The sequence below is a fragment of the Seriola dumerili genome, unplaced genomic scaffold (genome assembly GCF_002260705.1).
Source record: "Seriola dumerili isolate Sdu_G_001 unplaced genomic scaffold, Sdu_1.0 BDQW01000002.1, whole genome shotgun sequence".
NCBI lineage: Eukaryota > Metazoa > Chordata > Actinopteri > Carangiformes > Carangidae > Seriola > Seriola dumerili.
In genome coordinates, this window is record NW_019174257.1 from 1656332 (window position 1) to 1669991 (window position 13660).

The following is a 13660-nucleotide window of genomic DNA, read 5'->3' on the forward strand; positions in this document are numbered from 1 at the left end:
GGTCTAAGACTAATGTTACCGTGGTAACAATCAGTGACACCTGTGCTGGCCAGTAGCACCCAACAACAAAAAACAAAAAAACATGGCTCATAATTTGTGGTTTGCTAACATCGTTATGGAAAGAGCAATGCAAGGGGAAAGAGTTTTAGCGACCGCAGGAACTGCCTCTCCTCCTCTGCTGTCTCATCCATACCGTCCAAAGACAGGGTCGCTAAGAAAAATAAACACCGACAGTACTACTTTATTCTGAAGGCCAAATTGTAACGTTTGTCGACATGTAACTTGCCGGTAGCTTGCATATAGGCTGTATCGTTAAATCGGTAGAAGCTAGCTACCTGCTCAACCGTTAGCATACCAAAACCACCGTCACAAAGTAAACATTTTTCTTTTGACTGCGGTCATTCAAACAATAACAAGAGACATTATTGACCTAATGTTACCTGTGTTCTCTTGGCTGTCGCTGGCCTCTGTCTGTCCCTCACGGGAGGCTGCTGGTGGGCTGCTGTCACCTCCAGCACTGGCCGGTGTGGGTGGTGGAGCCCCATTCGCACTGTTGTTGACCCCATATACTCCGCTCTCTCGTCCACTGTTTATTCCCCAAAACAGAGGTGACTGCCGTATATATTCAGTACAATACTACTAGTGTCTAGTGTCTTTAAGCTTTTCCTGTGGTCATCCTCCTGTTTTATGATTTCGTATTTTAAACATTTCTTTCTCTGCGTCTTGTACCATTTAAAAAAAAAATATCTTTAAGTAAAACGTCCTTGTAACTTAAATTCTTCCAGTAGACAAACATTTTCTGCTGGGGTAAATAGAGGTCGGCGGTTGGATGTGGTGACTTGGTCGGCCATTTATTTGTTTTGAAAAAACTCTTAATTTACCCATAATTCATTTACCACAGTCAGATTTAAGATAGTCAACTAAACTGTTTTGTGCAAGGGATGAATTTAGATGTTTATCTGAAGTCTGACTATCTGTTATATTTAAGCTATAGTCAAAGCCTGTCTTTGTGAAACCAGCCCTGGGTCAGGTCATATTCCAGACCGGTGATCCAAAGGCACACTTACACACAAATCCGAGCTTTGAAAAAAGAGACATAATAAACTCTGCTTGTTTCCTCCTCATGTGGCTGACACCCTTTGATGAAATTTCTCATACTGTATGATCTGTTTGCATTTTTTTTTGTGGTCAGAACATAAAGTGAATAAATTGTTTGTATAGGGCTAATTTCTTGCTTGCTTACCCTCATGTTTTAGCTGCAGGTAAGCTATACTGTGTAAGTCCCTGTGTATTGCCCTGTTGTGTTTTGCGGGATGTACTGTACTGTGGTGAAGTAGGCCAGTGGGAGCTGTTGGGGGGCCTGACAGTAATCAGAGCCTAATGCCCTGTCACACGGTGGAAGCTTGAAAAAAACACAAGACCTGTCCAGTCAGTCTGTAAAAACACCTCACCAAATGAAAGCATATGCTTGTGTAGTGGAGCAATACTGGTGAGCAAACCACGGTCTGGATCCAATTTAAGTCATCATCATCCTCATCAGCAACCCCCCCCTCTCTCTCCTCCCCTCCTTTCTCCTCCATCATACCACCAGATCAGTCATTCCTATGGGATGTTTTTGGTGTTGCGTTTATGTGTATATGTGTATATGTATGTGTGTGTGTGTGTGTGTGTGTGTGTGTATACATTTGTACAAACAAATGTGTGTGCCTGTGGATATATAAGGGAATGCATATCTGTCTGTGTAAGTACAAGTGAACGCGCGTGTGTGTGTATGTGTGTGTACTGTACTCTGTGTGCTCCCAGACTCAGCACAGCCCCTCATGTTCTATCTAATTGGCAAGAATTGCTCCACATGGAACTGATTAATTCCAGACTGCTGGCTCATTAGTGAGTTAATCGACTTGTGCTCCTCCCTCCACCCCCACCCCCCCTCCCTTTAGTCTGCTTTTCCCTTTTCTCCCACTTTTTTCTGTATATTCACTTAAAATTCTCCTACACATGCATCCTCTCTCTCTGGCTCTCTCTCTGTGGCCCTGGCTCTATCTCTCTCTCTCTCTCTCTCACTCTTTTCTTTTTCTTCTCTTGGTGTTTTTCTTGAATACCCAGAAACCCCCCGTTCACCCACTCCATTTACTCCTCACACATGATCTTTGAACCCCAGGCCCCTCTCCTGCCCCATTGACCCTGACCTGGCAAACTGTAACAAATAAGACCCCTTTTTTGGAGGCCCTTCAGATGCCTGCAGTTAGTCGAGACCACAGGCAACCTTTCCCACTGCTAACCCATTAAAGAAGCTTCCTCTTCAGCCACCATGGAGAGGGCAGGACAGCCTTCTAACGTACTGCACTGTTGATTTCAGAGGGTTTATTACCTGTAACCTTTTCCCATGTATAATATAATGTTACAACATAACAGCAGGCTGAAAAGCTGTGTTTCACTGCCCTCTTTGGTTGAAAGTTTCAAATCTGTTGCACCTCTGACTGCACATACCTCAGTGATGTCACAGTGTACTGACACAACCTGCCATACACTCTTACATCACTGCAGCAAGGTGTGAAGTTAAACCACTGGAGGTCAGCAGTCTATGAAGTAGTTGTTTAAGATTTTATTCAGGTAACAGTAACAATCTATCAAAGCTATCCAATCTAAATAAGAAAAGAAAATAATGAAATAATATTTTTTTTGTGTTAACTTGTTCGTATATACAATTATTATACTTTACCTGTCATGATGTTTTATTTGGTCTAGCGACTCTATATACACTAGTGTTTATGAATTTTAACTCATAGTGTTGTTTTCCAGGTCTGCTGACTCATTTGTATGCTCATACTTCAGCACAATAGAGCGTTTGCAACATTTGTTGCTTGTCCAGTCCTCTCATTGTGTCTATGTGTCTCCTCCTCTTTCAGACCAGCGTGTGGGCACCTGTTTCTCTGCTCTGGCTAATGGCCGCTGTGCTGCGGAGCTGAGCGGTCAATACACCAAGATGCAGTGTTGCTGTGACACGGGACGCTGCTGGGCTTTGGGACAGATCCCTGAGATGTGCCCAGTCAGGGGTTCTGGTGAGTACACATAAAAACAAGATACTGAGGACAGAAGATATATGCAGATCCCATTTCCCAGTTGTTGACAACCAAACTTAGGCCCACCAACATCTGTGTTGTTGCAAACAAAAAGACGGATATGAGCAAAAAATTAGGACAAAACATCCATCACCTTCCTCCTCTGCTGACAAAAAACTGGCAGTCCCCACAATACATTGTCTGTGATTTGGCATGAGCGCAGGCAGTAAATAAAGCCATGACTGCATAAATGGTTCTCAAGCCAAATGAATTTAACACAGTAATACTAGACAAGACTGACATTGTTAGAGAGAGGCTGCTTTGAGTTTGTGTGAGTGTCATGACAAGAGAGGCCAGGGCATCCACTCAGACTGATGAGCATGATGTCATGAGCACAAACCAAACAGAGAAAGATGGAAAAGATTTGTGTGAAGATAATGACCCATCATCTCCTAAGTCAAGCTGGAATTGGGAAAACTCTTCCTCTGCGTGAGACAGTGTGATCCATAACTGATGTGTTACAGAATGTTCTGTTTCTTTCTCTGGCCCCACCAAAAGATGGGTGTGTTTGATTTATTGTGACTGTCCAAAACATACAGACAAACAAACATACTATAAATAGACACACACACCTGCATACATAAATCATACATACAGACATACAAAAAAACATACAATAGACTTATTGTAACTACATGCCAAAGGAGAGCAGAGCAGGTAATTATTTGCACACATTTTTCTCTTATTACTTGGTCAGGCTTTGCTCCAGTCAAAGCATATCTGAAACCAGTAAAACTCTTACAGTAGACAGTCAGCTTTGTAACCAACTTCAACAAGAGAACATCAAAATTTACTGCAAAGTGCAATGGCCGTTGTGAAATCTTCCAGGTTCCAGAGTTCCAGGAAACACTGAGTACATACACTGTAGGACCTCTAATGGGTAGGCTGATCTGGAGTACTTGTTGAGTCTGAATTACTGTTCTAACCTAAATTGTTTAAACACAAAATCTTTTTTTGGCACAACTTGGGGCCTGATAAATATATTTTAGCTCAGTTCCATCTGGCTGGTAACAAATGAATCATAACCTACAGCAGTCCGCAAACACTGACTTGTTCCCTGTGATCTCTGTTTCTCTTGTAGACGAGTTCAGGCGTCTGTGTATTGTGGGCGTTCCCCAGGGACACGGTCTCCCTCATGGTTACCCCAACGGACACTTCCCCAGCAACGGCAATGGTTTCAACTACGGTCACAAGTTCCCCGGTGTACCCAACGGTAATGGTAACGGAGGCATCGGTGGCAACGGTGGAGGAGGCTTTGGAGGCAATGGAGGAGGACCTCTGACTCACCAGCACATAGGTGAGTCTTTAAATGTGACATTAGATGCAAAGGTTAATTTCTAGAGTTAGAATGGATAAGTTCTGCATTGTATTTTTGTGTGTCTGCTGTGTTTTGGTAATCCCCCCCGTGTGTGTTTTCTCAGGCACTGTTTCTGTGAACGACTCCATTGATGTATGCAAACATTTTACCAACCTCTGCCTTAATGGACGCTGCATTCCCACACCCACAAGCTACCGCTGTGAATGCAACATGGGCTACAGACAGGATGTTCGTGGGGAGTGTATCGGTAGGAAACATGCTCACACACACATTGTTTACTGTATAATGTTGCTCAGTTCTCACTAATCTCTCTGAGCCATATGGGCAGAGACTATGTGATAGTGCCACAGATAATAGTTTGCACTGCACTGCCATCTTCTGCCGATATAGGGAACAAGTGTTGGTTGACGCCTGCAGGTGAAGTCTGCTAAAATGTGAATTGTGTTTCTTTGTGATGTGTTGTGTGTATTTAAACCCATTCACTGTGACAGTCAGGAGAGGTCGTGGTTTCTTGTTGACTTTATTTTTCTTTCTCCAGATGTGGAAGAGTGTGTGAGTAATCCATGTATCAATGGAGACTGTGTCAACACAGCTGGATCGTACCACTGCAAGTGCCACGAGGGCTACCTGGGAACACCTACCAAACAAGCCTGTATTGGTACGTCAGATTTTCAACCTGTTTTACTGTAATCAAGATTTTTCTTTAACACTACTTTAGTATGCACGTATTACTAAACAGGTTAAGAAGCATTTAACTAAAGCTTAAATGCACAACTCAACATGATTTGTGTTTAAAAGACAATTGATTAAGCCCTGCTCTCCTCCCCTCAGATATCGATGAGTGTATTGTGAATGGAGTGATGTGTCGCAATGGCCGCTGTGTCAACACGGAGGGAAGCTTTCAGTGTATCTGCAATGCTGGCTTTGAGCTCACTCCTGATGGGAAGAACTGCATTGGTAAGGAACCAGCACATGACCAGGTTGAACCTCAACATGGACCTTCACCTTTACAAATTTGACCTAATTCCTATTCTCTCGCCTTCCTCAGATCACGATGAATGTGCCACCACCAACATGTGTCTCAACGGCATGTGCATCAACGAGGACGGCAGCTTTAAGTGTATCTGCAAGCCTGGTTTTGCACTAGCACCTAACGGACGCTACTGTACTGGTATGTATGATTTATAATGTACAAACACAGACCTCAAAACTTGGGCCAGAGTCAAACAGACTGCTTCAACACAGTGTTGACAGATTTGGTGTTCTCTGAAATCCTGCAGACCCCTTTTTGAACCCATTTGTGCACAGTTTTGTTTCAGAAATCAGGCTTTTTGAAACATCCCCAGGGTGCTATTAGGCGCAGTCCAGAAAAAGATAGATAGATTAATTTTTGAGTCTCTGTTGAGAGATTTTGTCTGGAAGCTTCGAGAGTAGCTGTCATTCCATTGCGGTCACACCATAACGCAGACAGCACAGGTGCATATCCCAAATATAACACATACCAATCTCCCCATGACCTGATTCCTCATTTCTATGCCGTATTTTCAGTTAGCTGTGAGTTAGCTGTAGGCTCAGTGAAAATATAGTCCTATGACAGCACAAACCTACATAACATGAATGAAATCTGTTTCCGTAGATACTTCCATATTTACTTCCTCCATAATTCTCCTTCAATCTACTAATTCATATGGATCATTCTGTAAAGCGCATGAACTGACATGTGATGGTTAATAATCTGCCCTCTCTTCATCAGACATCGATGAGTGTCAGACACCCGGCATTTGCATGAACGGCCGCTGCATCAACTCTGAGGGCTCCTTCCGCTGCGAGTGCCCACCAGGCCTGGCTATTGACGTAGATGGGAGAGTGTGTGTGGACACACACATGAGGACCACCTGCTACGGCGCCATAAAGATGGGCACATGCTCGCGTCCGTTCCCTGGTGCAGTGACCAAGTCTGAGTGCTGCTGTGCCAATCCTGAACATGGCTTTGGAGAGCCTTGCCAACCCTGCCCCTCCAGAAACTCAGGTAACATCTTTGATTTTCTTTAGACTGCCTATTTCAGTTCTTTGTTATTTTTTCATTTTGTGAAAGTGAAAATAAATAAATAAATAAATCCAGCTCATTAAATGTGTTTTCTTCCCATCCTTCAGCTGAGTTCCAGGCTGTGTGCAGCAGTGGCATTGGCATCACAGCTGATGGCAGGGGTGAGTATGTTGCTCATGAATGTGAATTCTCCCACTGTGTTGTTAAGAAGTGCTCATGTCATCATTTATCTACATCTGCTGGATAATACCTCACTTCTTCTAGACATCAACGAGTGTGCCCTGGACCCGGACATTTGTCAGAACGGCATTTGTGAGAACCTGAGAGGAAGCTACCGCTGTATCTGTAACATCGGCTATGAGTCTGACACCAGTGGCAAGAACTGCGTTGGTGAGTGGATTTAATGACACTCTGGTTTACAAAAACACACACACACACACACACACACACACACACACACACACACACTCACACACACACAACACACACACACACACACACACACACACACACACACAGTATTGACCTCAGTGCAAAGTTAGCCATGTGTCTATTTTAAAGTGAATCTATGTAGCTTTTTGTTAATATTGGCCACAAGTTAAAACAATAGTACAACAGTAGAGAAGAGTCTTCAGTCTTCCATAATTTACTCAATAATGTTGATTATACAGCAGTTTACTGACATTAGCTTTACTTATACCAGACCAAGGAGCACTGCAGCAGCAAAAGCCCTGAGTGTATTGAATTGAGCCGGTGTGCTCATTAAACTGATTCAAGATGCCATTTGTGATAGAATGTATTATTTTTCTCTCAAAATCCACAGTCTCACTTTACAGGACGGTGCTGATGGTTGAGAAATGTACTCCTCTAATTAGAAATGACATAGATAAACATTACTCCTGAGTGTTTTCTAAATTGATGTAATGATCATGCTGACCTCTTTTCTCCCCTCAGACATCAATGAGTGTCTGGTGAACCGTCTGCTCTGTGACAACGGCCTCTGCAGAAACACTCCTGGCTCCTACACCTGCTCCTGCCCTAAAGGATTTGTCTTCAAACCTGACTCAGAGACGTGCGAAGGTGAGCACACACACACACACACACACACACACACACACACACACACACACACACACACACACACACACACACACACACACACACAAAAACACACACATTCTCTCTGACACCCCAACACACTCACGTGTTTGCTCTGCTTCCCATGTGTTATTTTCACCAACAAATCAAGGTCATTATAAGGTGACATTATTACCAGATGTGTTGCATTTAGTTTCAAGTAAACATGCAGCTCATGGGAAGAAGGCACAAACGTTGTGTTCATAACTGCCAAGTGGTGATGATGATCCATTTCAATCAGCCCTGATCTCAGGTGTTCACTTGCACATGTTCCAGATATCAACGAATGTGAGTCCAGCCCCTGCATCAATGGAGCGTGTCGCAACGTGGCCGGGTCCTTCAACTGTGAATGCACCCACGGCAGCAAGCTGGACTCCACCAACACCATCTGCGTGGGTAAGAAATCCATCCTCCCACTTGTCTGCCGCAAATTAGAGCAGCACCACAGGGTCCTAGAAACAGCTTGTGTCTGATAATGATTGCACCCTGAGACATGAACGTCAATGGGAAACAATTGGTGCAAGAGTCCTTTTGTCTTATCATTTTAAATCGAGGTTTACTCTCCACTTTTGTAAATAAACAGTGAGGTGGTTCAGGTTTCCAGGAGCCATCCAGAGACATTATTATCCTCAGATGTTGGGAAAAACACAGATGATTTATTAGATAAATACTTGCATGCATGGCCTTGGTTCACATGGAGATTGGTTTACTTCATAGAGATCTGCCGCAGATTCAGATTGACGTGTGGTATGTAAGACTCTCTTGCTGAGGTTAAATATTCCACTTGTTTGGAGGTTTGTTATTTTCGGGGAAATCATTCTGAGAAAGCTACATGCTAATACAGAATACAGATGTTATTGTAACTGAAAGGGAGAATGAGTCATTACAAAAACACTCATGCATATTGCATGAGCTGGCTCTGTCAGAGGTCTTCAAATTCCTCTGGTTTGGTTCATTTCTGTTTTATGTTTTAGAGCCCATCACTTCGTGGGGGGAAGAAAGGGAATGTAAACTGTGGCTTTGTGTTTGGGTGGTGTTGTTGTTTTGGAGAGAAGGTGTCATTGTTATGACTGTACACTCGTTCATTTCATTAGGAATGCAGTAGCATAGGATTAAATGTAACAGCACATGAGCTTTACTCAGCCTGTAGCCACAGACACAAGTTTCATGGCAGTAAAAAGAGTTGAAGGTGACATGTTGATTGTTTTTGTGGTGTATTTTGTTGCCATAGTTAAAGATTTTGACCACTAGTGGTGCTATGTAGCTATGTTTTGATGAGAAAATCTCTGTTTTGTTTGTATCTAGTGCTCTATTCGCACACGCACAAGGAAAAATATTCAGTGAAACTGACTTTGCAAATGTTTTATGCATTCGATATTATGCCACAAGGATGCACAAAATCAGTTTTTGGTGGGAAACACTGAGAAAATTCCACAGGGTCGCTTTAATCAAGTCCTCTCTGCTGTTACTTTGGCTCAACAGATAGTATGAAGAGTACGTGCTGGCTGACAAAACAGGACAACCGCTGTGAAGTCAACATCAACGGAGCCACACTAAAGTCTGAGTGCTGCTCCACACTGGGAGCCGCTTGGGGCAGCCCCTGTGAACCCTGCGAGATCGGTCAGTTCAATCACACACATTCATAAAATATGGGTTCCTTAAGTCTGATACCAATGTTTTGAATTGAAGCCATTAAGATTTTGTGCCATGGCAGATTTCAACGTTTTTAACAGCAAAATTCAGCATGGAAAGAAATGAAATGTTTTTAGGAAAGAAGCAATTCAATTCAAGGGGAAGACTGAAAGTATTACTGCTTTTAAATTATGAGCTATTTTGCAATTGCTGACTTTAAGTGCAATACGTTAATAACCCATGAGCACCAGAATAAGGAAGGAGATAAAACATTATTTTCCACATTCGTTTTTGGCAGCTTTGGTCACCATACTGTGAATGTGACTGGACCGAATCAATCAAATATTAACTAAAAGTCAATAGTTTGGCATTAAAATACATTAAATGTTTTTTTCACATCTCTCAAACTTCTCATGCTCCTCAGACACCGCCTGTTCTCGAGGATTTGCTCGTATGAAGGGCCTTGTCTGTGAAGGTAAGAACATTTGATCTCTATATCCAACATCAACACCCGTGAAGTAATTTCATCTTTTTGTCCTTGTAACGTGCCCTAATGTTCTCCCTGCAGATTTCTTTTGAAAAGTAAATTTGTTAGTGTGTGTGTGTGTGTGTGTGTCTCACCTTGTAATCACGGTTCTTAAAATTGTCCCTTTCCCTGTAGACATTAATGAGTGTGAGGTGTTCCCTGGAGTGTGTACAAACGGCCGCTGTGTGAACACCCAGGGCTCATTCCGCTGCGAGTGTGCTGAGGGTCTCACCTTGGACAGTACTGGACGCACATGTGTGGGTAAGAAAACGTACATTATATCATCTGATTAAACAGTTACTTCCAGGGGCTGTCAACATACTTCACTATAAGGCCAAAATTTAAAACAGAGGTGACTTTTTAAAAAAGTTTATATTACCAACTTTTCCAGATATGCGCAGTGAGCAGTGCTACCTGAAGTGGCATGAGGATGAGTGTGGCGCGCCACTGCCAGGGAGATATCGCGTGGACATGTGCTGCTGTTCAGTGGGTGCTGCCTGGGGTATTGACTGTGAGGAGTGTCCCAAACCAGACACACCTGAGTACAAAGCCGTCTGCCCCAGAGGGCCTGGCTTCGCCAACAGAGGAGATATTCTTACCGGCAGGGCGTTCTACAAAGGTATGGGGATTCTCAGCTTCCTGGAAATGGACACATCCATCCAATTTGTCATGCTGTATGGCCAAAAAAGATCAGATATGAAGAAGAACATCTACAATACTCATGTAAACTATATGAAAACTGTATTATTTTGACCACATCATGATTAGTAGTGGCCATCCATACAATCACACCGAAACTGCATTGAAGTCATCAACATGGTGTAATGACAATTCATCTTAGTGGATTTGGATAGTGTTGTCAAATGGATGATGTCTGTAGGTATACTTTAGTGTCTGTGTCTGTACGATGTGAGTATTAATGACCATTGTCTGTCTCTCAGATGTGAACGAGTGTAAGGTGTTCCAGGGTCTGTGCACTTACGGTACTTGCCGAAATACCATCGGCAGTTTCAAGTGTCGCTGCAACAACGGCTTCGCTCTGACGGCTGAAGAGAGGAACTGCACAGGTGTGAGAGAGGGGGAGATTTACTATTCATGAAGTATCTCTGTCACACTTAGTGAGCACTTAGCGAGCTTTCTTTTCTTCGTATCGTTGTGTTTCAGACATTGATGAGTGCCGCATCTCCCCCGACTTGTGCGGTCATGGTACCTGCGTCAACACACCCGGCAGCTTTGAGTGCGAGTGCTTCGAGGGCTACGAGAGCGGCTTCATGATGATGAAGAACTGCATGGGTGAGTTGGAAGCACATTCATACACACAAATACACACTTTCAAAGGAAACACTCCATTTGAATTCATGCCCACAATGTGAAATCACAGTCCAGTTCACTTCTCTGTTCTTTCCTTTTTTTTAATTCTTTTTTTTTCCTCTTCTTGCTCCTCTTCTCCCTCCTCATCCCTCCTTCCATCTCCTCCTCTCTGCTGACAGACATTGACGAGTGTGAGAGAAACCCCCTGTTGTGTCGTGGAGGAACCTGTCTGAACACAGAGGGGAGTTATGAGTGTGAATGTCCCACCGGACACTCGCTCAGCACCGACGGCTCTGCCTGTGAAGGTTGGTCATATATCATACAGCATACACACAGATGTATTCACACACACAGGCTCCCTGGGTGTTATATATCATTCTCTGCATATCCAAAAGCAAGTGCACTCATAACATCAGTCATGTCCCAAAAAAGAAAAGTAGCTTTCACACCTCTCTTGTTGATCTTTTCTCTTTGGCTCACGTAATGACGCAGACAAGGTTCAAGCCTTGAATAATTATAAACCCATTCTCCAGCTGAGGAAAGAATGTTGTTTTTCATTCCTACCCCGAGGTACTATACATTTCTATTTGTTTGTCGGTTCAGATGTGAATGAGTGCCAGCTGAGTGACAACTTGTGCAAGAACGGCCAGTGTGTCAACATGCCAGGAACCTACCAGTGCACCTGTGACACTGGTTACCAGGCCACACCAGACCGACAGGGCTGCGTTGGTGAGTGGGATACAAAAATAAGTTTGCTTGCACGCAAGCCAGCATACTGTTGACGGTTGATCTTGTAGTGTATTCAACTATTGTGAGTCTGACACTTATGTTTGTAATTATCAAAATGTGTCTGTTTTCACTGAGACCTGAATGTCTAAACTGTAACTGCGACTTCTCTCGTTTCAGATATTGATGAATGCACCATTATGAACGGAGGCTGTGAGACCCACTGCACCAACTCGGAGGGAAGCTACGAGTGCAGCTGCAGTGAGGGCTACGCTCTCATGCCTGATCTCAGGACCTGTGCAGGTAACAAAACACAGGACATGTACAGTTTGTCTGTATTTCAGGCAATTCTTTACGCAGAAAAAAAGTATTATTAAAAGTTTAAACAAAGCAATCATATGAAAATAAACAGTAAAATATTCATATATTTCTGTCTGGTCTTCTAGAGTGTTGCCACCTATATAACACTTAAATATATTTCTGCTGTTTCTATTAGATATTGATGAGTGTGAGGAGACACCTGACATCTGTGATGGAGGCCAGTGTACCAACATTCCCGGGGAATATCGCTGTCTGTGTTACGATGGCTTCATGGCGTCCATGGACATGAGGACCTGTATCGGTGAGAGGAGAAACACATGCTGACATCTTTATCTTTTTACATTTGCCTTTTTTTTTTTCTGTCTGCCACATGAATGTATTCACTCAGTCTCTGATCTGATATGTTTTTCTGCTTGTCCAGCTTCCTATGGGACTTTCTCTGTCAGTGTCAATATCTGTCACCTTATCTCCAAGGCCAGAACATTCACGTACTATCTGTGTCTGTCCATCCCTGTCTTGCACAGATGTGAACGAGTGTGATTTGAACCCAAACATCTGTCTCCACGGCGACTGTGAGAACACCAAAGGCTCCTTCATCTGCCACTGTCAGCTGGGATACTTTGTCAAGAAGGGATCCACGGGCTGCACAGGTGCACATGCACACACAGACACACATACGAATACCGGGGGCTGAGCTGTCGCTGAGAGGTCTGGGCCTCTGCGTGTCCATATCCGCATCTGAGAGTTGAGACAGGTCATCCATGCATACAATAGTTCCAGGTCTACATTTTAGAAGTGAATGATTTATTTATACTTTACCATATCTGGAGACCAGGAGCAGAATTAGAATTGCAGTGGGTAGTAAAAAAGCAAAGTTGCGATGTCCTTAAAGAAAGGAGCATTTCGCTCCAGCAAACTAAATATTATATTATATTCTTTTGTTATTCAGGCTGCCACGGGAAAATTATTTGAAAAAAAAAAAATCAGTTTTTACTGTGTCTCCATTGGCTAATTTATCTCCACATCCCTCCAGATATTGATGAGTGTGAGATCGGGGCTCATAACTGCGACATGCATGCTGCCTGCATCAATGTTCCTGGAAGCTTTAAATGTCGCTGTCGAGACGGCTGGGCGGGCGACGGCATCAAGTGTGTGGGTGAGTACGTCTTCAGATTATCTCAGCTGTGATGTGATTTGAAGATTTGCCGTGCAAGACTGGTCTAAAAGAGAAAATACAGGAGCAAAATTGTCTCCTGAACCCTAGAATATGTGTTGATTTAAGTCTATTTTTTTCTCCCTGCCTTTAGATCAGGATGAGTGCTCTGCAGAGGATCACAACTGTAACCCCAACGCGGACTGTGTCAACACACCAGGATCCTACAGGTGTACATGCAAAGAGGGCTTTAATGGAGACGGCTTTTCATGCTCTGGTAAGGCTGTCAGAACTTTCTAAGTATAGTAGCTATTGTGCGTGCAGCGAGGTTCATGCCCGCAGAGTTTTTGTAATCTGCTGATCCGAT

At 43.4% G+C, this 13660-nt stretch overlaps 1 protein-coding gene across 1 annotated transcript in view; it reads left to right on the forward strand.

The window, feature by feature from the left end:
• Positions 1–13660, forward strand: part of LOC111218927 (fibrillin-2-like) — a 65299-nt gene that overhangs the window by 39562 nt on the left and 12077 nt on the right. Inside the window, exons 10-33 of the mRNA XM_022741454.1 lie at positions 2910–3062; positions 4204–4419; positions 4544–4687; positions 4979–5098; positions 5272–5397; positions 5489–5611; positions 6194–6469; positions 6595–6648; positions 6752–6877; positions 7442–7567; positions 7901–8020; positions 9107–9244; positions 9681–9731; positions 9918–10043; positions 10174–10401; positions 10724–10849; positions 10947–11075; positions 11273–11398; positions 11697–11822; positions 12000–12122; positions 12316–12441; positions 12665–12790; positions 13174–13296; positions 13448–13570. Coding sequence (XP_022597175.1) covers positions 2910–3062; positions 4204–4419; positions 4544–4687; positions 4979–5098; positions 5272–5397; positions 5489–5611; positions 6194–6469; positions 6595–6648; positions 6752–6877; positions 7442–7567; positions 7901–8020; positions 9107–9244; positions 9681–9731; positions 9918–10043; positions 10174–10401; positions 10724–10849; positions 10947–11075; positions 11273–11398; positions 11697–11822; positions 12000–12122; positions 12316–12441; positions 12665–12790; positions 13174–13296; positions 13448–13570 — 3255 coding nt within the window. The remainder of the gene's footprint in view (positions 1–2909; positions 3063–4203; positions 4420–4543; positions 4688–4978; positions 5099–5271; positions 5398–5488; positions 5612–6193; positions 6470–6594; positions 6649–6751; positions 6878–7441; positions 7568–7900; positions 8021–9106; positions 9245–9680; positions 9732–9917; positions 10044–10173; positions 10402–10723; positions 10850–10946; positions 11076–11272; positions 11399–11696; positions 11823–11999; positions 12123–12315; positions 12442–12664; positions 12791–13173; positions 13297–13447; positions 13571–13660) is intronic.